The 24,462-nt window shown below is 37.5% G+C and overlaps 1 protein-coding gene across 3 annotated transcripts in view; it reads left to right on the top strand.

Annotated features, from left to right (window-relative positions):
- The window catches only part of PCYT1A (phosphate cytidylyltransferase 1A, choline), a 54,003-nt gene extending 30,497 nt beyond the window's left edge, over positions 1 to 23,506 (top strand). For all 3 annotated transcript variants that reach the window (XM_079156265.1, XM_079156266.1, XM_079156267.1), the window contains exons 3-9: positions 4,189 to 4,288; positions 16,217 to 16,333; positions 16,880 to 17,031; positions 18,858 to 18,936; positions 19,579 to 19,721; positions 21,337 to 21,525; positions 22,390 to 23,506. In XM_079156265.1, coding sequence (XP_079012391.1) covers positions 4,189 to 4,288; positions 16,217 to 16,333; positions 16,880 to 17,031; positions 18,858 to 18,936; positions 19,579 to 19,721; positions 21,337 to 21,525; positions 22,390 to 22,596 — 987 coding nt within the window. In that variant the 3' untranslated portion in view covers positions 22,597 to 23,506. The remainder of the gene's footprint in view (positions 1 to 4,188; positions 4,289 to 16,216; positions 16,334 to 16,879; positions 17,032 to 18,857; positions 18,937 to 19,578; positions 19,722 to 21,336; positions 21,526 to 22,389) is intronic.
- Positions 23,507 to 24,462: the final 956 nt, after the last annotated feature.

Raw genomic sequence — 24,462 nt, 5'->3', positions numbered from 1 at the left:
GCCTCTCTGACATCTGACTCTACCAACCTTCTAATATGAACTCTCAGAATTTTTTCTTCACCTATTAGTTTTTTACATTTTTTAAAAGATTTTTTCTTATTTTTTTCATCTTTACCACCTACTTTTACAAGTGTAATGTACCTGTCTTTTTGACATTTCTTTGATGATTAAATATTGTCTTTCAATTTCAAAATTAATTTGTCCAGGAATCAACTCCTTTAAAAAAAAACTCTCTTTCTAATGATGGTATCATAGTCTTATCTTCCTTAGTTCAGATATCCAGTTTTTGTAAACTTACCTCTTTCTTAAGTAACAACATGTGTTCTCTCTTTCTTTCTTTCTGCCTTTCTTTCTTTATTTTCTTATTTTTATTTTTGTTTTTTTGGTACTGGGGATTGAACTCAGGGATGCTTTACCACTGAGCTACATCCCCAGCCCTTTTTATTTTATATTTTGAGACACAGGGTCTTGCAGAGTTGCTTAGGACCTCACTCAGTTGCTGAGGTTGGCTTTGAACTCGCAATCCTCCTGCCTCAGCTGCTGGAATTACAGGCATGATCCAACATGCCTGGTTCATTTGCTGATTTTTGTGACTGTTTTCAAGCTACCTATAGTTTAATAACTAGCCCACAAAAATTCCAGAATATTTAACAACCTGTTCATATACACCATTGGTATTAACTTTCAGAGACTCAGTAGGACTCATCTTTTATTCACCTGCACTATCGTTTATAAGCATAATTTTTGTTTTTTCACATATAATATATGCCTGAGATTCATACACCATTATAATTCATATATGCATTTAAAGTGTATGTAATTAGGTATATACATGAAGTTTTGTAAACATCATCATAATCCATTTTAGAACATCTTTATCATGCCAAAGAGAACCCCCATAGCCATTAGCATCATGCACCCTTTCTTCTAACCTTCTCATCCCAAGTAACCGCTAATCTATATCCTCCCAAAAGACTTCTTACGCCTCCTGCTGGTCTGTTCCCTTTTCTACCAAATTTATTTGTTCACCACCAAAGATTCATTTTCTTTCTTCCTTTCTTTCTTTTTTTTTTTTTTTTGGTACTGGGAATTGAACCCAGGAGTGTTGAACCACTGAGCCACATCCCAAGCCCTTTTTAAAATATTTTATTTAGAGACAGGGTCTTACTGAGTTGTTAAGTGCCTTGCTAATCTGCTGAGGCTTGCTTTGAACTCATGATCCTCCCTCCTCAGCCTACCGAGTTGCTGTTACAGGTGTGAGCCACCCAGCAAGTTTTCCCTATTTTAATTGTCATATAGAAGGAATCATAAAATATGTACTATTTTGTGAATAAGCATATACTTTTAGATTAGAAACAAGTTATATTGATCATTTTTTGTGTACTAACTTCTTTCTAGAGGATAAACTGTTTTCTCTATTATCTTTCCAGCCTTTGAATTTAGTCTGATCATGATATGATCTGTTTAGAATTTAAATTTCTAAGTATATATCACTATAGTCCTATCAAATTAAAAGGATTATAAGGGAATATTATGAACAACTACATGCTAAAATATTTGATAATTTAGATGAATAGCTATAAAGAGATAAATTACCAAAATGTGGCAAGATGAAATAGAAAATTTTACTAGACCTATATCAAGTAAGAACATTGAATTAATCACTGAAAATTGCCTACCATGGACTGAGGGGCATACCTCAGTGGTAGAGCTAGAGACTCCAGATTTAGGCCTGAGAACTGCAAAAGCAAAACCAGATACATCTTCCTGTGAAGATAATTCCAGGCCCAGATGGCTTCATTTGTGAATTCAGTCCAACATTTAATGAAGAAATAATACCAATCCTATACAAATACTTTCAGAACATAGAAGAAAACAGAGTAATTTTCAGCCCATTGTGTGAAATCAGATATCAAAGCCAGAGAAAAACATCATAAGAAAACTACAGTTAAAAATTTCTCACAAACTTAGATGCAGAAATTCTTAATGATATTAGCAAATTGAATCCAGGAACATATAGAAAGTTTATTCAGCGTGACTAACAGGGATTTAGCTCAGAAATGGGAGATTGGTTTACTATTCTGAAGTCAATTAATACAATTTATCATAATTAATAGAGTAAAAACCAAAGTATGATTACTACAGTAGGTGAAGAGAAGATAATTGACAAAATCTAGCACTCATTCATTATAAAAACTCTCAGGAAACTGCACAAAGAAGGGAGGTTCCTTATCCTAATAAAGAACATCTATAAAAACACCTGTAGTGGCTGGGGTCATGGCTTAGTGGCAGAGTGCTCACCTAGCATGTGTGAAGCACTGGGTTTGAGTCTCAGCACCGCATATAAATAAACGAATAAAATAATAAAGGTCTATCAACAACTAAAAAAAATTTTTTTAAAAACCAGCTGTAACTAATATCATACTTAATATTGAAATACTGCATGCTTCCTACCCCATTCTCGGAATGAGGCAAGAATATTTGTCCTTTCCACTTCTGCTCAATGTTGTACTAATTCTAACTGCAATGGGAGCTAATAAGAAGAAAGAAAACAGGGCTAGAAATGTGACTCCACGGCATTTGTCTAGCATGTGTAAGGCCCTGTGTTTGAGCTCCAGAACTGCAAAAAGAAAAAAATGAAAGAAAAAACATATTCAGATTGGAAAGGAGTAAGTAAAACTATCTTTATTTACAGACAACATGATCTCATAGAAAATCCTAAGGAGGGGCTGGAGAGAGAGCTCAGCTGGTAAAGTGCTTGCCTCAAAAACACAAGGCCCTGAGTTCGATCCCCAGTACCGCAAAAAAAAAAAAAAAAAAAAAAAAAAAAAGAGGGTTTTGAAAATCCTAAGGAATCTATACTAAAACTAATAATTGACTTTTTCACATTTGGAAATAGGTCAGACTTGGAGGGGGGCAAACAAACTAATAATTGAGGCTAGCAGCATCACAAGACATGGAAATAGACAAATCAATTACAATTACACAATTACGTACAAATCAACTATACTTCTGTATATTATCAAGAAACAGTCTAATAATAAAATAAGTAATTCCATTCACTGTAGCATCAAATGGACTAAAATCTTAGGAATGAGTTTGGCAAAAACTCTCAAAGTAATGTACAGAGAAACGAGCATACTTATTTGCATTTTTCTTCTTCTTCTTCTTCTTCTTTTTTTTTTTTTTTTTTTTTGGTACTAGGGATTGAACCCAGAGGTGCTTAACCACTGAGCCACATCCGTAGCCCTTTTTATTTTTTATTTTGATATACAGCCTCAATAGGTTGCACTGAGTTGCTGAGGCTGGCTTCAAACCTGCAGTTGTCCTGCTTTAGCGTCCTGAGCCACTGGGGTTACAGGCATGTGCTACCATGCCCAGCCATACTTGCATTTTTAATTTAGTTTTACCTCTGAATAACAGCATACAATTCGTACAAACTTCTGAACTTTGTTTCCCTCATCTTTAAATTGAGAATTCTACTGTAGTATTACTTGCCTTATAGAGCTGTTATGAACATTAAAACATAATAAATGTATAAAGCATCATACAATGAATTATTATACTAAATGTAGCACCCAGGAACTGTTTGCCTTCCCAGGTGTCTAGTTGAAGTAGTATGAGAACACATTCAGGAACCTCGGTAGTTTTGTCATATGGTTCAGGGTTGCCTGTTCTGTCTTTTTGCAGAGGAGCAGGAGCTATCATTTTAGATCCAGATAGTTGGGATTGTGTTTAGGTTTCCAAATGGATCACTTAGTTTTACCCTGAAATCACCAACAAGGCATTTATTTTTCATGCCATGATTAACCCACTTTGTAAAAGGTTCCAATTTTCACTTGTCACTTTGAAATACCATACCCTGACCCTTCTTCATGTTATAAAGTTTTAAGAGTTTTTGTTACAGCATGTTGAATAACTGATTTGTTTTTTAGTACTAGGGATTGAACCCAAAGTGCTTTACCACTAAGCTACATTCCCCAGCCCTTTGTATCTTCTTTATTTTTTATTTTAAGTTACCTAGGCTGGCTTGGATCTTGTGATCTTCCTGCCTTAGGCATCCTGAATCATTGGAATGGAGACATGTACCATTGTGACTGGACTGATTGTTCTTTAAAGCTGTCATTTTTTAGTATTTCAACGTGTACCATTGAATTTAACTTTCTTTTCCTTAATTCTCCTCTTAAGGGCTTACGGCAGCCAGCTCCTTTTTCTGATGAAGTTGAAGTTGACTTTAGTAAGCCCTATGTCAGGGTAACTATGGAAGAAGCCAGCAAAGGAACTCCTTGTAAGTAGATAACTAATTATTTTGTTGTGTTACTAGTTTTTAACATTCTGTTGTATTTATCAAATACATACCTACTCTCCATATACTTCCCTCAAGTTTACTTATAAAGGTAGTGAGGGAGGGATTCCTCCTATTTGCTTTAATGTTCAATTTCAGAGGGTAACTCCATGCTATAAAATTTTATTTTTTTCCTTATGATGAAGCACTTGTTCCTTGGCCTATTGTCACATCTGTGACATATAATGAAACATAGACAATAAGTTATTAGCTTGTTTTGTTAATTTGTGGTCCTGAGATTCAAACCCAGGGCCTTGTACATGCTAGGCAAATGCTCTACCTACTGAGCTACACCCACAGCCCCATGATCTTGTCTATTTTTATAAAGATTCAGATAATATATCAATCTCTCATATTTTTCATATCATTCAGAATTTTCCTCACAATCTTCCCTCATTGTGTCTGTCAGATATGATGCTGATTGATGGAGGACACAATATCCGAAGTTGGGGGATATTTATCACTTAATTTTATCCTTAGTAGTAGTATAATTTTCCAGTTTTTATTTTTTTCCTTTTTGGTACTGGGACTTGAACCCAGGGGGCTTTACCCCTGAACCATATCCTCAGTCCTTTTAGAATTTTTATTTTAAGTCAGAGTCCCACTGAGTTGCTGAAACGCCTTACTAAATTGCTGCAGCTAGTTTCAAACTGAAAGTCCTCCTGTCTCAGCCTTCCAAGTCAGTGGGATTGTAGGTGTTACATCACTGATCCTGGCAAGACTTGCTTTAATATTTTTAAAGCTCATACTCTTTATTTGTAGACTTAATTTATATCATTGTTTAATAATTTTTAACCACATAAATTTTAAAATAAGTTTTTTTGTAGTTACAGATGGACAGCATGCCTTTGTTTTATTTGTTTATTTTTATGCAGTGCTAAGGATTGAACCCATTGCCTTACTTGTGCCAGGCAAGTGCTCTGCCACTGAGCTACAACCCCAGTCCAACCATGTAAATTATTAACATGTGTTCTGGATACTCCTCCTGTTTGAGGCAATTGGATTTAGGAATCTTCATAAATAGAAATTTCCATGAGCACTCTTTATGAATACAAAGTTATTTAGGCAAATATTCTTACTTTTCCATAAATTATTCTTTTTTTCCAGTCCTTTTCTGTTTCTTCTAATCACAATGGTAAATGCTCTCTGTACTCTGTAAATGCAGAACTGGACTTAGACCAGAGAATAAGAGGTCATGATAGTCACAAATATTTCCTATATACATATGATACCAGTCTTAGAGATCAGGATCAGGTCTTTGTCCCCTGGTGTTGAAGATTAAATACTTGAGAAACACCTAGGCAAGCATAGAAAGCAAGTTTTATTTAAGAAAGAGACAGAGATAGCATAGAAAGGAGTGGGGCCCAGAGCTGGATGCCCATGGAGGTGAGTGTGTCTTGCTCTTATAGACCCCAGAATCCCCCACCTTCTCTTTTCTTCTCTTTTTCTCCTCCAAAGGGCAAGGCACAGCACAGGGGCTAATCATTAATAACTCTTTGTGCTGGGAAGTGTGATCCAAAGGTTATCTGTTAGCAACCTATTGTTTTTTCTTTGATAACCTGCCCTCATCTTCTCAACCCTCATCATTTGTGACCTCCATTGACTACCAGGCTTTCTGCCCCCTGCCTGAGTTTATTGAGGAATGTAACATTTTCTGTCCCCTCATACCAGACAGGGCTGCAGGCAGATTGCTTTTTGCCTAAGAAAGCTTGTGGGGAGTTAGTATAGTGAATTCATTTTATAGAATTATTCTCTTAACATTGTGTTCCCACCATTCTCATCTGTTTGTCCCCTTACATATATATAATATTTGTGATTGCTTTTTAGTTGTGCTTCTTTGTTCTGTGTTATAACTGAGAAGTAGCGAAATTCAAATAGAAATGATTATGGACAGTACCAGACCAAGATACCTATATCTTGGCTGTATGGATTATGGTTTGGGGGTCCACAGAAAAAGAAGCTAGTTCCAGAGAATGTTTTTCTTTTTCAAAAGTGTTTAGAATAGTTCATGTTGATTACAGCCCTTCTGATTCATGAAGCGATGTTTGAGTTTGGCTTCCCTTACTTGAGTAATAGGCAGGCTAATGGGAACAGGGTAAAATGAAAACAAGGATAACCAGAGGCTCTATGTAACAGGGTGTAATAGTAGCACGTCCAATTTCAAAATGCCAACAGACAGTTCAGGGTTCATATTCAGATGTGATAATGATACTAATCTTGGAAATCAGGATCAAGTCCTCATTGCCCCGCTGTTGAAGATTAAAGACCCAAGAAATGCTGAGGCAAGCCTAGAAAGCAAATTTTATTTAAGAGACAGAACAGAGATAGACTTCTTGGGAAAGAAGGGAACCCAGAGCTGGTACACATGAGAGTTGGGGTGTACTGCTTTTTTATAGACCCCCCACCTTCTCTTTCTTTCCTGCATACCTGCTCAAAGACCCAGGAGGCAATTGCTTGTGTTGGAAAGTTCGATCCTTCCCTCCACCATCCCCCAACCTGAGGTTTAGCAGCCAGTTGAGGGGGGAAGTTAGCATCCTATTTCCTTTTTTTAATGATAAGCCCCCATGTTTCTGACTCAATAATTTATTATCTACACTGACTATCTGTCCTTTTCCCCTGTCATTCCCTCCTCTAATTAAGGGAACCCTTATTGCTGTAAGGAAAAATGGGCGACGACCACTCTAGCTGCTTCAGGCTGAGTTGGGGGTGATGTGGAGCAAGCAGTTCAGGTTTCCCTTTTGGATATGTTTCGGTCCATGGTAAAAGTCTAGTTTGGAAAGAACAGGTTCTAAAATCATCTGGGAGGCAAGTGCTCTATGAGAGAAGCAAGAAAGCATAGTACTGGAATGAGATTAATACAAAGAATATGATGCTGATGCTAGAGACCAGCAATTTTTCCACCAGGATATGCAAGAGCTAAGAAGTTGTTCCCATGACAAGACTGGTGAGGACATAGCCTGTATTTGAGAATGCAAATTTAGGAATGTAAACACAACATTCAGTGTTTTGTTTTGTTTTGATTTGGCTTTTTGGGGGGTACCCAGGATTGAACTCAGGGGCACTTGACCGCGGAGCCACATCCCCAGCCCTATTTTGTATTTTATTTAGAGACAGGATCTCACTGAGTTGCTTAGCCCCTCACTTTTGCTAAGACTGGCTTTGAACTCAAGATCCTCCTGCTTCAGCCTCCCAAGCCACTGGGATTATAGGTATGCACCACTGTACCTAGCAGCACTTAGTTTTTATAATGTCACAGGTGCCCCCTTAAGATGTACTTAAGATATCTAATATCGTCTGATTTTTGAAAAATACCTTTCTGTTGGTATAACTTCTGTGTTCTGTAGAGATCCCTTTATTTCTGTCACTTAGGGCTAAATAATCATACTAGCAAACATAGATCAAGTCTGCCTGTATAGGAAGTTAGGAAGATTTGTAGCTTGGTAAAATGCTCTTCTAAACCTTATATTTTAAAGATTTGTATATTTGGAAGGCATGAATACATCTAGTATACAAAGAGGCCAGTAGCAGTACCATAGTTACACCAATGTTCTTGAAAGAAGTTAATAAGTTTAGATTTTTGGAAGAAGTTAATATGTTTAGATTTTGAACAATTTAGAATCTGTAGTGTAGCATAATACTCCAACAGTTGTTGTTTAACCAGAGTTATATGAATCATAATTCCTTTTAAGACTATTTCCCTAAATAAAATTTAACAGACACAAGAAATTATTTTGTTAGATAAGAGCAGATTAGTATTTTAACAAATCCTTGTTACTTTAACACATAGAGATTAAACTTTGGTTTAATATCAGTACATTACTATTTGACCTTAGGAAAAAACCTTGAATAACTTTTAACTGACTGTGCTAATTACAACCAACTTTGTTACATATAAGCTTAACATTACCATACAAAGACTTTCTCATCCAGAAAACATTTCTTTTTTCTTCTACTTTTCATATTAAAATATATTTTCAGCTGGGGATATAGCTCAGTTGGTAGAGTGCTTGCCTTGCAAGCACAAGGCCCTGGGTTCAATCCCCAGCACCACAAAAAAAAAAAAAAAAAAAAAAACAAAACACTAAAATATATTTTCATACCTAGACCTTTCTTATATCTCTCCTAGTTGTTGACACCTTTTAAAATTTACAATCTGAAACAATCCTCATGAAATTTCTGAATTTATATAAATGACCCCATTTTATAAGTTGAAAAATTTTTTTATAATACTTTAATTGAAACACAACTGAAACCTCTTGTATTTTGTATATAAAATTACACCTAATAGAATCTTAACTTTTTTATTTTAGATGTTGATAGACCTTTATTTTATTCATTTATTAACATGTGGTGCTGAGAATCAAACCCAGTGCCTCACACATGCCAGGCAAGCACTTAACCACTGAGCCATAACCCCAGCCCCGAATCTTAACTCTTAGTAACTTTGTTTTTAGTGAAGACACAGAAACAAAGCAATCTCAAACCTTTTCCCATTTGCCAATTTATGAAAACACATTTAATGTTTATATATATTACTTTATGAAATTTAAGAAGAGTACTTGATTGTATATTTAGCAGTTAATGTTTTAGCATTTTAATTTTATAAATTAATCTGATGTCTCTTCTAACAAATACATTTATGAAGATTAATCCTATTTATGCTAAATCTAATTTATTTATTTTTACCTGTAAAAATAAGATATCAGACAAGTGTAGTTAACAGTATTAACCATAATCCCTGTTGTAGAAAATTCATAGACGCAATGGATATTACATTCTGGACATTTTATAGAAACCAACACTCTGTTAATTCTCTGACCACCTAGAAAAACTTGTGAGTTAGTAATTTTAAAGACACCTTTACTCTCATCTGCTTACCTAATTTAAATTGAACCTCTTTAAAAAAAAAAAAAAGTCCTGTGAACTAAAAAGTATTTGGATCCATTTTTTTAAATTTTAATTTATGAGTGCTCACTTACCTACATGTCAATTTTGATACTGTTTACAGGCATATGGACACAAGCACATATATAGACACAATACACAGGTGTGCACACATTCATAACACAGACAGGAAACAAAGATCTTGTAGCTTTTTGTAAGAGATCTCCACAGGTAGGAGACAATGCTACAAATGTGCTACAAATGTTTATCAAAGCATCTATTAGATTTAACTGTTAGAAATTAAAATAGAGCCTATCAGATTTTTACATTATGACTTAAGTATAGGGCAGGCTGTACAGTTGGAAATGCCAGGTATATGACAGTCATGGTGGATACTGAAATCAAAGATTCAGGTGGCCCTTGTCCTAGATGGTTGTCAGATATATTCCCAACATCACTATGTTTATGTCCTCCTTAGGATTCTGTTAAAGGAGATTTTTTAAAAATGTATTTGAGAGGTAATCCTTAAAAAATTAGCCTCTTAACAGAGTTTAAAAACTTCTATAGATAGATAAAATAAGGCTGACCAGAAAAATGTGTCAATTTAGGTGCACAGGATCAAATGTGAATTTACCATAAAACCATGAGCTCAAAAATATAGAAATTTAGTTTTTTGGTTTTTTGGTTTTTTTTTTTTTTTTTTTTTTTTTCAGTGCTGGGGATCAAACCCAGGGCTTTGTGCTTGCAAGGAAAAATATAGAGATTTTTAAAAAACCAGTTCTAAAACAAATGACATGGCCATAATTACTCTAGTAAAGGAGCATATAGAACATCCTTATCAGATCAGAGTGCACTTTTGGATCAGATTATAGTCAGTTCAGATATCTAAAGAATGTGAGAGTCCTGCAATCCTCAGGGAAAGATTCTCAAGGTAAAGAAGACTTGTATAAGATCATTCCACTTTTTCCTCCCTATGCTGTAGTGTTTAGGGAGGAACTTGGTACAGGGTGAGCAGATAAGATAGCCATTTAGGTCCCACAACTACTTGAATTTAAAATTGACACCTTTTTTTTTCCCCTTTGGTCTCAAAATGGTTTTGGATAATTGACTCTGTAGCTTACATTTCAGATGCAAGCCTTGGAGAGAGAGAGATCTGGCAGAAGGCCAAGGAATAAGGAAATCTACTATTCTGAGCTTGAAAGGCAAAACCTCATGCGTAGGGCACTTTAACCATTTTTTTTTCTCTTTTGTAAAATTAGTCTCTTAAGGTGTGGTGCTATAGTTTATGTTTCTTTGGAGACCCTTTTTCATTCCCCCAGTTGGTAATCAGGTCAGGTTTGGATGCAGAAAATTAAAAGACATCTCCTTTTTCTAACTGTGATTAGAACATCTCCCAGGACTGACAGCAGAAGAAAATGAGGCACTTTTTCTTGAGGTGTCTGTGAGTCTAACTTATCCCAATTTTTTAGTGTGCAGGCTAGTGGTGAACCTGGCATAACTGTTGAGAATGAAGCTCACATCTGAGTAGAGAAAACAGCTCACGCGCCTGTGCCAGAGAAAACTGTCCATTTTGTTAGGAATGTCTCTCTAAATGAGCTTCTGACAATCAGCAAAACCGCCTCTCACTACCTTGTTCCACGGGATTTATTGTCTTCTCACTGGCAAGAATGAACAAGGGTCACTGCTTGATGCATGTCAAAAGACCTTTGAAGGGTTCAAGCCTAGAGGCCATGACTGATCCCCTCCTGCACTTTTAAACTTCCAAATGTGATGATCCATGTGGGGGGGAAAAAGCAAACTATGGTGGGGTGTGTTCCCCTGCTCTGTGGGCTAGAGGAATATCCAGAGGTGAAGGAGTACATCTAGTGATTGTGAGATGCTGAACAGCCTTTTCCCCTGAGGAATCTAAGCCAAGGGTGAATTGAAAAGAGTGTAGATACAAATCTCCCTTTTTGCAGACAAAGAAGCTGTGGAAGTACACAGGAGCACAGAAATAACAATGAGAAGAATCCCTACTGGCTTATAATGACTTAACATGCCGACAAAGGGAACCCAGGCTATTCCTAACCACTCCATGTAAAATGTCCCTCACTCAACAGCTAGAAAGGAAGGGGAGTGCTCTGGGAGAGGGAGCACAGGAGAGGATAGTTTGGCTCATATGGAGGTGCATATGTTATTGGGGCTGTTTGCTCAGTAGTGGGAGATCAGCCGTCACAGTAGGATACCCCTTGGGCTGTAAGGAGAGGAGAGGGGAGAAACCTTTAAGATTGACTGGTGAGTAGCCCTGGCCAGAATCTCATAGTTGTTTTACCCCTTTGTTCATCTCTTCACAACCAAAGGGCAAATCGGGATTAGGGATAGCTGTCTAGTGATGCCAGACACTCACAAAATCTGGATAGAATGGTGAGAAATGACTTTGGCAAAACCTAACATGTCTGACCTGCAGGAAAAGTGATTAGGAACCACCACAGCTGCAACTGCGCTAACTGTATTTAACTAGCTAATGGGTGCCCAATATCATCCTCCAGAAAGAAAGAAAGAGACAGAAAGGCGCACTTCAGATGTGAGGTGCAGAGGAGCTTACCTCAGTGATGATCCCAGATGAGGCCCCATTTGATACCAGTCTTGGGAATCAGTGTCATTTCCCCACTGTTGATGATTAAACACCTGAAAAAATGCCAAGGCAAGCATAGAAAGCAAGTTTTATTTAAGAGACAGAACAGAGATAGACTTTTCCAGAAATCTGAATCTTTCCACCCTTGTGTTCTTTTTACCCTACAGCATCAGACAAGTTACTCTTTGCAAACATTAGTTTTAAACAATAGAAGGCCGTTGGCAAAATGACTGCATTTTAGCTAGAACAAACAATTGCAAATTAGCTTATGAAGTTTGGTTGTCTAATTTGACCATTTGTTATTCTTCTAAATCTCTTTCTGTCTACTCTGTTTTATGTTAAACAAGCAAGTAGCTGACTATTTCTGTCAGTGCTAGGACAGGTAGTAAGGCAATGAAGGATCTGCACATTGCTATAGCTTGTGAATTGTAGTCCAATAACTACACAAGGGGAAGCCCTACCCCCTCCTCCACCCCAGATTCACTGAGGAAGTTAAGGAAACTTAGAAGGGGAGTTTGTATCATCTAGGACAAAATTCACTACCCAGAGAAAAAATAAATGTGATTTAAGAGATGAAGTCAGGCCAGGCACAGTGGCATATGCCTGTAACCCTAATATGAGAGGTCAAGGCAGTAGGATTTCAAGTTCAAAGCCAGCTTCAGCAATTTAGTGAGGCTATATGCAACTTAGTAAGACCCTATCTCAAAATTAAAAATAAATTGTACTGGTGATTTGGCTCAGTGTTTAAGTGCCCCTGGGTTCAGCCCCTGGTACAAAAGCAGGGGGCGGGGGAGAAGATCAGTTTTGGGAATATACTGGAAGATAAATTTTAAAAGTCAATATCTTAAAAAACAAACCAAAAAAGTCAGTATCTTTCACTTTGAGAATGGAAGGAAAGGGGAGAATCTAAAGGGCAGTGGATATCTGTTAGGAACAGGCTGTTTTGGTGATAGATAGTTGGGAGAATATATTTTTTAAAAAGTCAATAAATGGAAACCCAGGTTTGTTCTGCCTAAAGGAGGACATCTGGTTATTTTTGCCAGCCATACTGCACTCATCTAATTTGTAATCCAGGAGCAGGGAAATTTTTGATAACAACAGGCATTACTGTTACTAACATGCTAGAAACAACAGTTAACAATTCAAGGGGGTATGGTTTACCTGATCGACAACTACTTGGTAAAGAATGGCTAACTCTTGCTAGTTATCTCCAGACTAGTTCAACATCTTTTGAACCATTTGTCTAGTATAAGAACCCAAAGACTTAGGGTTTAGTCTTAGGGAATTGAGATGCCAGAAGACTGGGGAACACTTGAAGTGGGCAACAGGCTTTGGTTTGAGAAAGGGTTCAGTGATATAGTTGACCAATAGGGAATGATTAACTGTCCTGGCAAGTAGCTACTCAGTTACTTGGCACCATTAAGACAATGTGTTTCCTGAGCTAAACCTCCTCATCTTACTTTGCCCTGCTGTACACAGTCTAACACAAAGAAATAGCAAAATATTGTTAATTTTAATATCAGTATTTTAGGATCAAATAGTGACATCATAAGCCCTGTTGAATTTGTTTGGGAAAAAAATGGAAGTATGTTAGTTACTTTATGATTTCTAGGATATAGAAGAGGAATCACGCTAAGATTTTGGTTTATTTTGCTTTGTCTTATAAATGAGAAAAATGAAGTTTAAAGAGGATAAGGTTACAGAAGAAAGAAGCTAGTTGGCAAACTTGAGCTATAACCTTTCTTTTTTAAAAAAAATTTTTTTAGTTGTTGATGGACCTTTATTTTATTTATTTATTTATATGTGGTGATAAGAATTGAACCCAGTACCTCACATGCGAGGCAAGTGCTTTACCACTGAGCCACAGCCCCAGCCCCTTGAGGTATAACCTTTCTGACTCTACATCCATCATAGGGATGGGGGAATAGGCTCAGTGGTAGTGCTTAATGTGCATAAAGGTGAATATGCACAAAATGCATTATATTACTTCACAATTTTTTAGTTTTATTAGTGTATTTATTTTATTAATTTGTTTTCCTATATTATAAATAACAGCATATCTCCATGGTTTAACATTTGTAAAATGCAAAAAGGGCATAGAGTAAAATGTCTTCTCAACTTCTGTCTCACAGCCACCTGGTATCCTTTTTTACAGGCCCCCAGAATTACCAGTTTCTGGTGGATATCTTAAGTAATTAGTTTATATTATAGTCCTCCCACCTTGTAGTGGATGAAATTTGGTATATTTAGTTTTCCATTGAAATTTAGGTTGTTTTCAAACCTATACTATTAAAGACAATGCTGCAATGAATAGCATACAAATTTACAAGTTTATCTATGAGATAAATGCCTAGAATCAGAATAGCTAGGCCAAAGACTAAAAGCATTTGGTTTTTTTTTTTGTTTTGTTTTGTTTTTTAGTTATAGGTGACGCAATACCTTTATTTTTTTATGTGGTGCTGAGGATGGAACCCAGGGCCTCATGTGTGCTAGGCGAGTGCTCTACCACTGATCCACCACCCCCTGCCACCTGCTGCCTTTTTTTTCTGCATTGGGGGATCAGAAGTATTTTACTACTGAACTACATCCCTAGCCCCTTTTTAATATTTTATTTGAGATAAGGTCTTGCTGGATTTGACCTTGAGATCTTCCTGCCTCAGCTTCCCAAGCCACTGAGATTATAGGATTGTACCATGGCACCCAACAAAGAATTTGTCTTTAGGTAATTATTATCTAAATGTCTGTCTGAAAAGCTGCTGATAGGAATGATGTGTATCTTGATTTAAAATCTACATGTTTATTTATAAAGCTTTGAAAAGTTCAGAACTTCCTAAGAACCAGTTTCTTTTGTTGTGATTCATGGCTCTTAAGACAGAAGGGAAATATATCTTCTCCCTTCCCTCAGTGTGGTGTATGTGATGTGGCTCTGTCTTTTCTTTCCCAGAAAGATAGAGATGCCCCTGCTGTTATTTTCTGCTACCACAGTGAAATTCCTTTTCCTCTATTCACATAGTGGGAATAAGCTACTGTTGGACTCCTTAGATTTATCATTTGAAGCATGGTAAACACTGTGTCAATTTCATTCTTAGTGTGTTTATTTGGCTTTGAAATCAGTCTTATATCCCAAAAGATCATTTCCTGGCTTCTCTTTCATAGGCTACTATTGCCAAAAATAAGGCAGTCAGTTCTTTTTTATTCTCTTTAATAGAGAAAGAAGAAAAGCTATAATGAAAAGTCCTCAAATATTTATATCTGATTTTCAAATACTTAGTTTATCACCCTCTACTGAAAGCATGTAACATCATGCTTACTACAAAGGAAAAATGTTTCAAGGAATTCTATTATCACAGAGCAAGCATTAAGGAGTAAAACTGGGAATGAGACACAATAAATTGATAACTGGTCTAGTTAGATACTCCCCCTTCCTCTTTTTCAGTTTCACCCCTCTGGATTACTTCTTATTCTCCAGGAAGTAGTAGGGAGGTTTATTTTCAAAGTAAAGCATTAGTTGTTGTTGTTTTAATACTGGGAATTGAACTCAGGGGCTCTGAACCACTGAGCCACATCCCCAACCCTTTTTTATATTTTATTTAGAGACAGGGTCTTGCTAAGTTGCTGAGGCTTTGTACTTGCAGTACTCTGGCCTCAGCCTCCCAAGCTACTGGGATTACAGGCATGCCCCACCTGCCTAGCATGCAACACTCGCCCAGTGTGCAAAGCATTAGTTACTAGTAATCAAGGCAGCTTGAAAATGAAAGAGCAAGCAGCCAGAGTAGAGTTCAGTTATACTTTTTCAGACAGAACTGAAGGATTATAATATGAAAGTGAGAATTTTGAAGTTCAGGGAAGGTATCCATTAGGTAATTCTTTCCTTTCACTTCCAAAGTAATTTAAGAAAATACAGTAGCTGGGCGAGGTGGCACTTGCCTGTAATCCTAGTGACTCAGGAGGCTGAGGCAGGAGGATTGTGAGAATAAAGCCAACTTTAGCAACTTAGTGAGGCCCTAAGCAAATCAGTGAGACCCTGTCTATAAATCAAATATAAGAAACGACTGGGGATGTGGCTCAGTGTTTAAGTGCCTCTGGACTCCATTCCTGGTACCAAAAAGAAAATACACTCACACTTTTTTTGTGTGTGCTTGAGAAGTTTGATATAATCAGGCTAACGATTATTGGAGGTTCTTTATAGTGAAGGAAGTCTGTGATGTTATTTCTCCCAGCCCTAATTTACCCCCCAAATTGGGATAAATACTCAGAGAATACCTAAAAGAGGGTTATACAGAGAGGAGTGGTTACAGAGTACCATTTTCATTTATCAAATATGAGATGTTGAATAAATTATTTTTGTGATGAATTCTTTCATTTGGATTCAGGTGAGCGGCCTGTGAGAGTTTATGCAGATGGAATATTTGACTTATTTCATTCTGGTCATGCCCGGGCTCTGATGCAAGCAAAGAACCTTTTCCCTAATACATACCTCATTGTGGGAGGTAAGAAAACATTTGAAGATGACTTTAGATGCTACTTAGAAAATCATAGTAGTCTTATTCTCTCTCTTTTCTGTAATTAGATCTTTTTTCAGTTTTTAAATGAAGAATATACTACAGACTTTCTAAAACATGAAGTCTATGAGACATACTCTCATCAACTTAAGGTCCAGTATTTATCTCACTGTTTTTAGCTGAGTTTCTGTAGTCATGGGAGCAATGCTGACCTCAATTGCCTACTTAAAAAGAGCATTTGCTCTAGATTTCAGCTTATCATTTTTTAATCAATGAAGAACAAAGTAAATGTTATATGGGCCAGTCTGGTATTGTAGAAATAAAACAGGGAAACATATTTAAAAACTTGATTGATGCAGAAATACACTTCAGGTTGTACCCTCTTCTCCAAAGCGTGAACATGATATTAGGAAAAGCATTGCTACTCAGATGGTTGCAGTGCTTGGAAGTGGGAAAAGCTGGGAGAAGTTGGTGGCTTAGGAGGATTAAACAAAGGGAACCTTGGCTTACAACTTTATGATGCTGTGAACACAGTCTGCAGTGATGAGCTAACACACAACTTCAAAGGCTTCACGGTGATGAATGAAAATGAGCGTTATGATGCAGTGCAGCACTGTCGCTATGTGGATGAGGTGGTGAGGAACGCCCCATGGACCCTGACACCTGAGTTCCTGGCAGAACACCGGGTAAGAAACTGGGCACTTGTCCATTCCTTGTTCCAGAATGCCCTCAACTTTCAAGGCACTTGCACTACTTTTCCACTAGCCCTATTTTACTTGTACCTTCTATGTAAGTGTTACATGATGACAGTAATATTACTAATAATAGTATTCATCCCTGACATTTATATGGGACTTAATGGTTTACAAGCACTTTTACAATCATTGTATTCCATTTTACTCTTCACAACAGTCTGTGGGAGAGTTATTTTTTCCACTTTACATATAAGTAACAAGGTCCTAAAAAACCAAATAACCTGCTCTCGAGGTCACACCATTAGTGGGTTGTAATTGCACTCTTCAGTTATATCCCCTTGCCACCACTGTAGGTATGTCTGCCCTTACAGCATACCAGTCTCTTCAGAATATCCATAGCCCCAGCTAAGCTCTCAAGAGGTTCACATTCCAGGAAATAAGATAGATTTACATAGACTTCTTTCAGGTTCACTTAAATTTAATTTCAGATCTTTGATATTGAGCTAGAAATTATGTGGGATCAAAAATCAGGGACGTTTCTTATTTTATATCATGTAATGAGTTATAAAATCCCTTACCTCCTTTAAAATTATCCTGTTTTAAAGCAACAGGTTTCCTGCAATAGAATGGGTGTAAAAGATGAGGAGGATTTATCAGGCTATATTGTAGGCCCTCAACCTGGAGGAACTAGAAAATATATTATCAGTTCTCTACAGGGGTGTAAGAGAATGTTGCAGGTGAATTATTCAGTGAAACAGGAAAGAACTCAAGCAATACTTGAGTAGGCTTGAGGCTAGTGGGTATATATTAGAACTCCATGGGATTAAGACAGACCTTTTATAGTTCTCTAGTTTTTCTGTATCAAAACCTAGCAGCCAGTGGCAACAAAGGTGTGATGAACAAGCCCAGGTGGAAGTATGGGGTGAGGGAAACTTCCAACTTCCATTTTCTCCTTTTTGGTGTATCTCAGTCATGAGTTTTTCTTGCCCTCCATCCTTTACTTTGCTGCCTATGGGTCCCTGACAAGTTGTTTATGGGTAATTGAGATGTTAACTGAGAGTCTTAATGAGCATGCTTCACACTACAGTGGCTTCTGGGAGTTGAGTATAGTGGCATAGTAATTACATTATCAAAGGCCTGTGGCCTATTCAGGAAGGAATAAATAAGTGAAATTTAGCATGTGTCTCAAAAGGATTATTGATCTCATTGTCATTAGTCTTTTTCCACTCTTGCAAAGAGTACTGACAGTAGTAAAATAATAGATCCTGAGACATGAAAGTTCTTTTATAGCTTTAGGTTTTGCATTTCTCAGTAGTACAGATATTTTATTCCAGTAAAAGGCTCTTGGTTGCCGTTTTTATATTCCTTCATTTCTCATGAACTGAGAGAGAAACCTATTGACAAAGAAGTAACTTCTTTATACTTTTAGAAAATCTTATTGGACCATTCCTTGTAGACTCAGGAGAATAGGGACATTTCCTTTTTTCTAAGACTCAACCCATTAACTAGCTCATCAGACCTCCTCCCCACTGACCACAGCCTGGTGATTGGTGTACAGAGAGAGTGACACTTCTAGTAGAACATGGAAAGCAACTAGAATAGAAACTGGCTAATTTCTTATTTATAATCCATAAATAATTAAGTTGGGTGGTTTGTGAATGGATTGTGGAACTTATCAGCAAAGAGAGATAATAAAGAAAAGTCCATCTGAAACCTGGCTCTGCTTATTTGTCCTTTTTCTTAAGCCTGAGAATATTTACAAGGTATTTCTGAGTAGTAGCTATTCTGGATTTTAAATGATAGTTCCTTATTTTCAGATTGATTTTGTAGCCCATGATGATATCCCTTATTCTTCTGCTGGGAGTGATGATGTTTATAAGCACATTAAGGAAGCAGGTGAGTAAGTTGATGTGCATCCTCACTTGTGGGATCTTGAGCAGCTACAGAGATTTAGCCACATCATTACTTTACAGAGGAAAATTTATACACTAAGAAATTCAACATCCTAGCCAGGTGTGGTGGCGCAAACCTCTAGTCCCAGCAGCTTGGGAGGCGAAGGCAGGAGGATAGTGTTCAAAGCCAACCTCAGCAACTTAACAAGGACCTAAGAAAATCAGTGAGACCCTGTCTTTAAGTAAAACACAAAAAAGGGCTGGGGATGTAGTTCAGTGGCTAAGTGCCTCTGGGTTTGATCAATGGTACGAAAGTCACACTTTGGTTAAAAGATAAAGGTGAGCATAGCACTGACATTCATTAATTCTCGCTCTAAATGTCTAAATTTTGGTCTCTTAATTTTAGGAAACCCTTTCTCAGTTCCATATTTTTCTTAATTTTAGGGTCTATAGCGCTTCCTTTTCTTACCCCTGGCTCTTGATTCAGTTCCTCATCTGTATGCCAGTATCTCTAGACTTCATTTAGTAATAATGAAGTCTGCTTTTTTGAGGAAAGGACAAAAGTGTTGCTTCCAGTTTCCATCTAGTCCTCTTTCTGAGCATACCGGAACTTCATAGTGTTTGTCTGTATGTGTTCTTGAGTTAGGCATGTTTGCTCCAACACAGAGGACAGAAGGTATCTCCACATCAGACATCATCACCCGAATTGTCCGAGACTATGATGTGTATGCTCGACGGAACCTACAGAGGGGCTATACAGCCAAGGAGCTCAATGTCAGCTTTATCAATGTGAGTTTCAACCTCATTCTAGAGTTCCCTGGCTCTATAGGACACATGTTGCCCCCTACTTCATCTAAGCTGAACTCACGCTTTTTTCAGTATTCTGTAATTGTCACTGCCAAAAGCTAATGAATGTCTCTTTACAGATAACATCATGCTAAGCTCTTCACAGAGTAAGAAAGAAGCAGCTTCTGCCTTAATGGCCCAATATCAATACATTGACATAAGAATATGTAATTTAAATAAGAATGTGTAAATATAGTACATTCTTTATCAGTATATTTAAAGTGGTTGCTCTTTATCTTTTTATTTTTTGATTGGATATTCTTTTGAAAATCTGATGAAGACTATAGTTCTTCTCCCTGTGAAGATAGTGACACACAACATTCTGCATGTAATTTTCCCCTGTGGACCCAAGTTTTAAATTTTAACTTATGAAAGCTTAAGTTTATCTTAGCTTAATAGTGCCCTTTAGAAACACTATATATTTTGTATGTAAATTATGTCTCAATTAAATTGACTTAAAAAGAAGAAAGCTTCTAACTATATTTTTTGTATAATTGGTTGACCATGCTTCCTCACTTGCTCCCAGGTCCGTGAATTATTCTATAATAGGTGAAGTGGTTTCAGCTGAATATAATTTATCTGCACAAATAGACCCTAGCTGCATATTAATCCATCTGCTATAAAATCTTTATTTTCCTACAATTCAAGTATTAAAAAATCCTAAAGGGCTGGAGATATAGGTCATTGATAGAGCACTTGCTTAGCATATGTGAGGCTCTGGATTCCATTGCTAGTACCACAAAAAAATAAATAAATAAATAAAAATAAACAACCCTTAACATATTGTTTTTCTTCTACTTCCTCCTCTTCCTTTCTATTCCTTGTTTTTTCTTCTCCTTTCTTCTCCTTATTATTGAAACCAGGGCCTTCTGCAACTCAGCACATGCTCTACCACTAAGCTATATCCCACCACTTCTCTTTCTTCTTTATGATTTGGAAATTAGGAGAAAACATTTCATTTGACTCAGTATTCCTCCCCTTCCACCAGAGAATTTATACCATTTTCCCTTATCTTTAGGAAAGTTGTTTGGACCAAAGAGTATCATCTTCATTTTGCAAATGAGCAAGTGGACCTCCAAATACTGAAAGATAAAACATTACAACTCATCTAAAACCATAGAATAAGCCAGTGATGGAAAAATCTTATATTAAGTAAAGATACTTCCACTTTCAATCTATTGTAATTGGCTTATTCTTGGCAATTTTGTGCAATGATCTTCTTGCGGACTATACAGCTCCATCTAGAAAGAGATTTATGTCATACTGGGCATGTTTATATTCTAACTTTTGGTTATATCTTTTAAAAACCTGTCTAATTTTGGCTATATGCCTGTCTGTTACCTGACCTCACCTGTATATTTAGTTTAGTCTCTGTTTAGTTCTAGAAGCTCAGGAGCATATCTTTTCTGTTATTGTGCTTAAAAAGTATAGGGTAGATTAAAACAAATGAAAATTCTAAAGATTGAAAAGAATTGTCTATAGCCATTTTTTTCTTTTTCTTCTGGTAGGGAAGGTCAATATGAGTATTATTTCTCAAAATAGTTATTTCTTTGCCTAGGAGAAGAAATACCACTTGCAGGAGCGTGTTGACAAAGTAAAGAAGAAAGTGAAAGATGTAGAGGAAAAGTCAAAAGAATTTGTTCAGAAGGTGGAGGAAAAAAGCATTGACCTTATCCAGAAATGGGAGGAGAAGTCCCGAGAATTCATTGGAAGTTTCCTGGAAATGTTTGGTCCAGAAGGAGCACTGGTATGGTTCTTTCCCACTGGACGATTTGGGGAATTTCAGGGAATTTCAATGTTGTGGAAAGAATCCTTGAACAGAAAGGTACCTCGACATTAAGAACATACCTAATCTGTTTCCCTATCTCTGGGCAGAACTGGGTTTCGACTGCCGCACAAATAGGTCTTCAAAATCTTTACAGAAAGAAGTTACACATTTTCCTAAATAACTTTACCCAGCTATCATCCCCGAAATCTGGTGACAAGACAAGCAAGTCTCCTTGCCCAGCTTACTTCTACATTATAGTTTTAGGTATAAGGAAAGGAAAGAATAAAGAACAGTAAAAAGAAAGCTGCCTTCACTATAAAGAAATGCTGTGGGATCCTGGGTGAAGTGGGCCTTCTGTCGAGTAGCAGAATCTTTTCAGACCAAGCAAAAGATTCAGCAAGTGATGCTAGGTTAGACATCAGGAAAGATCTGACTGTGTGAGTATTTGGGAAGGACATGGAATTTCCTAGAACCGTACTGTATACTAAGTAACCTTTCAAGAACCTTTTGACATAGAAGGCAAGGATTTGGTGACTATGGATAGCTCATGGGAACTCTGAAATTAGTAGTATAGCATAGATCATTTTAGGTAAAAAGTCACTTAGAGTTATATCTATGTCCCTCCTCTGGTTTGTTCAGTCATTTTAACATTGCAGGGGCTAGGGGTGTAGCTCAGTTGTAGAACACTTGCCTAGCATGCATGAGGCCCTAGGTTCAATCCCCACTACCACCCACCCCACAAATACAGGGGGCACTCATGATAATTCGAAGTCTCAAATTTTTCCAGTGGTGATTTAGTAGGATTCATAAATATCTTCTAACTCTTCCTTTTGGTCTCCCCAGAAACATATGCTGAAAGAGGGAAAAGGTCGGATGCTACAGGCCATCAGTCCAAAGCAGAGTCCCAGCAGCAGCCCTACTCGTGAACGCTCCCCTTCCCCTTCCTTCCGATGGCCCTTCTCTGGCAAGACATCCCCGTCTTCCTCCCCAGCAAATCTCTCTAGGCACAAGGCTGCAGCCTATGATATCAGTGAGGATGAAGAAGACTAACTTTTCATTCCTCCTTTCCTCTCCCCTCTGTCCCATCACCTTCAGAAGCTCTCTCTTAAATTACACATTGTGATCCCAACACTAAACCTAAGGACAGCTACAAAGGAAAGACCATTGGGGCAAGAGGAACTGGTAATGGGGGACCCAAAATAGTCCATCCCCTAAAAGACATCAATCACCCACACCAAGGAGGAGACTGACTACACCTTAGAAGCCTGTTTTGCATCCATCTACTCTCCCCAAGGACTTTGTTTTACTGTTTATGTTCATGTGATCTTGACAGGGAAATTGTCATTTTTATTAATTTTTTAAAAAATTAATCTTTCAAATATAGTAAGTAGAACTAATTTTTTGCCCCCAAGAGTGGGCAGAAGAAGGTAGTGGTGTAATACCCAGAAGCCTTTTCTTCCTGATACACTGTAGTGTCTGCCTTCTGTTCTAAAGCAAAGTGGCTTGCCAAATCCTTCAAGCAGTGAGCCATGCTGATGGGCAATTTGGGAATTGGGAGAAATATTGAAATTTTGGTTTCCTTAAAAAAAAAAAAACAAAAAAAACTGAACTAGTCATAAAATCCCCTAAATGCACTGTTGGCATGTATGTCAGCATGGCTGAGGGAAGAAGGAGATCTGAGCCTAATTTTTGTTACTCCCTGAGGAGTTTCCTGTTGGACCCAGTGGGGTCCATGGGGACACTGGTGGGGATGGAACCAGACCATGTGGTATCAACTGCAGTTTTTCTGCTGTGTCCATCTTCTCAGAAAATCTGTTGCCCAGTAATTTGGGAGCTCTTGTCAGTCTCTTTCATGCAACTTACCTTTAAAGAAAGGAACGCTTTGAAGGGATACAGTGATTAGGGAGAGGAGTGGGACAAATCTCAATCCTGTACATCAGTTTAAATTCATTTCCTGCTGGGAGTAAGTCCCTGGCCTTGCTACACCTATTTTAGTGCTGTTAGCTCTTCCCCCCTCCCCAAAGGATGCTTTGTAAATGTCTGCAGTTTGAACTTGATTTGTTAATTCTTGTTTACTCCATGTTGAATACTTAGATTTGCACAAAACATAAATACAGAAGCAAAAGAAAACACCTTCCTTTCTAAAGCAACAGCATAATCTTGACCTCTACCCCTCTTAAGAATGTTCTTAACTAGAACCAGTACTCCATGGAATGTTTATTTTTCTCTGAGGGCTGTAACTGATAGGGACTTATCTCTACTACTCCTCCAGAAAGCCACCAGCATTGGTTTGCATTATAAGAGGGTGGTAGGTTTTCTCCTTTCTTACCTGGGGCTGGTGGTTATGGCCCCATCCTCCAACTTGGTTTCCCAGCATAAATTCAGCACTTGAATTTCAAATCAGAGAATGCTGATGTGTTAACACTTGCTATTGAACATGATCAAATTTTTTAATCCCCTAGCATATTATCTCTCTCCTCCACTACCTAACCTAGCAGACCATCAACTGTCAGTAATCCTGTAGCTGGATTAAGGGGAAGATTGTTTATATCCAGACCTCACCCCTATCACTCATAAAATACCCCTTGTGGGGGTGGAGCTTTAGTGTTTTCAGCAACGAAAACCACATCTTCTCTTTCTTTCTTGCCCTTCTGCCAGGACTATGAGCATCTCATAGTCCCCTCCCTAAACCCTTTCTGGTAAAGGCCATTCTTCTGCCTGAGGGCCAGGGGCTAGGATCATTGCCTGCCTACACAGTAGGAGCCCCTAGACATGTAAATTCAGGTCACCCAGACCTGTAGGACAGGCAGAAGAGAGGAACAAAGAAGAGCCAACTCTTGTCCTGATGAACCATGGAAACTACACTTCTAACTCTTCTCATGAAGTGATGTTTTTTACTGTCAAATCTGGTTCATG

This window comes from Sciurus vulgaris (assembly GCF_902686455.1).
Source record: "Sciurus vulgaris genome assembly, chromosome: 10".
Taxonomy (NCBI): Eukaryota; Metazoa; Chordata; class Mammalia; order Rodentia; family Sciuridae; genus Sciurus; species Sciurus vulgaris.
The sequence above is the reverse complement of the archived record's forward strand: the minus strand, read 5'-3'. Positions and strand labels throughout refer to the sequence as shown.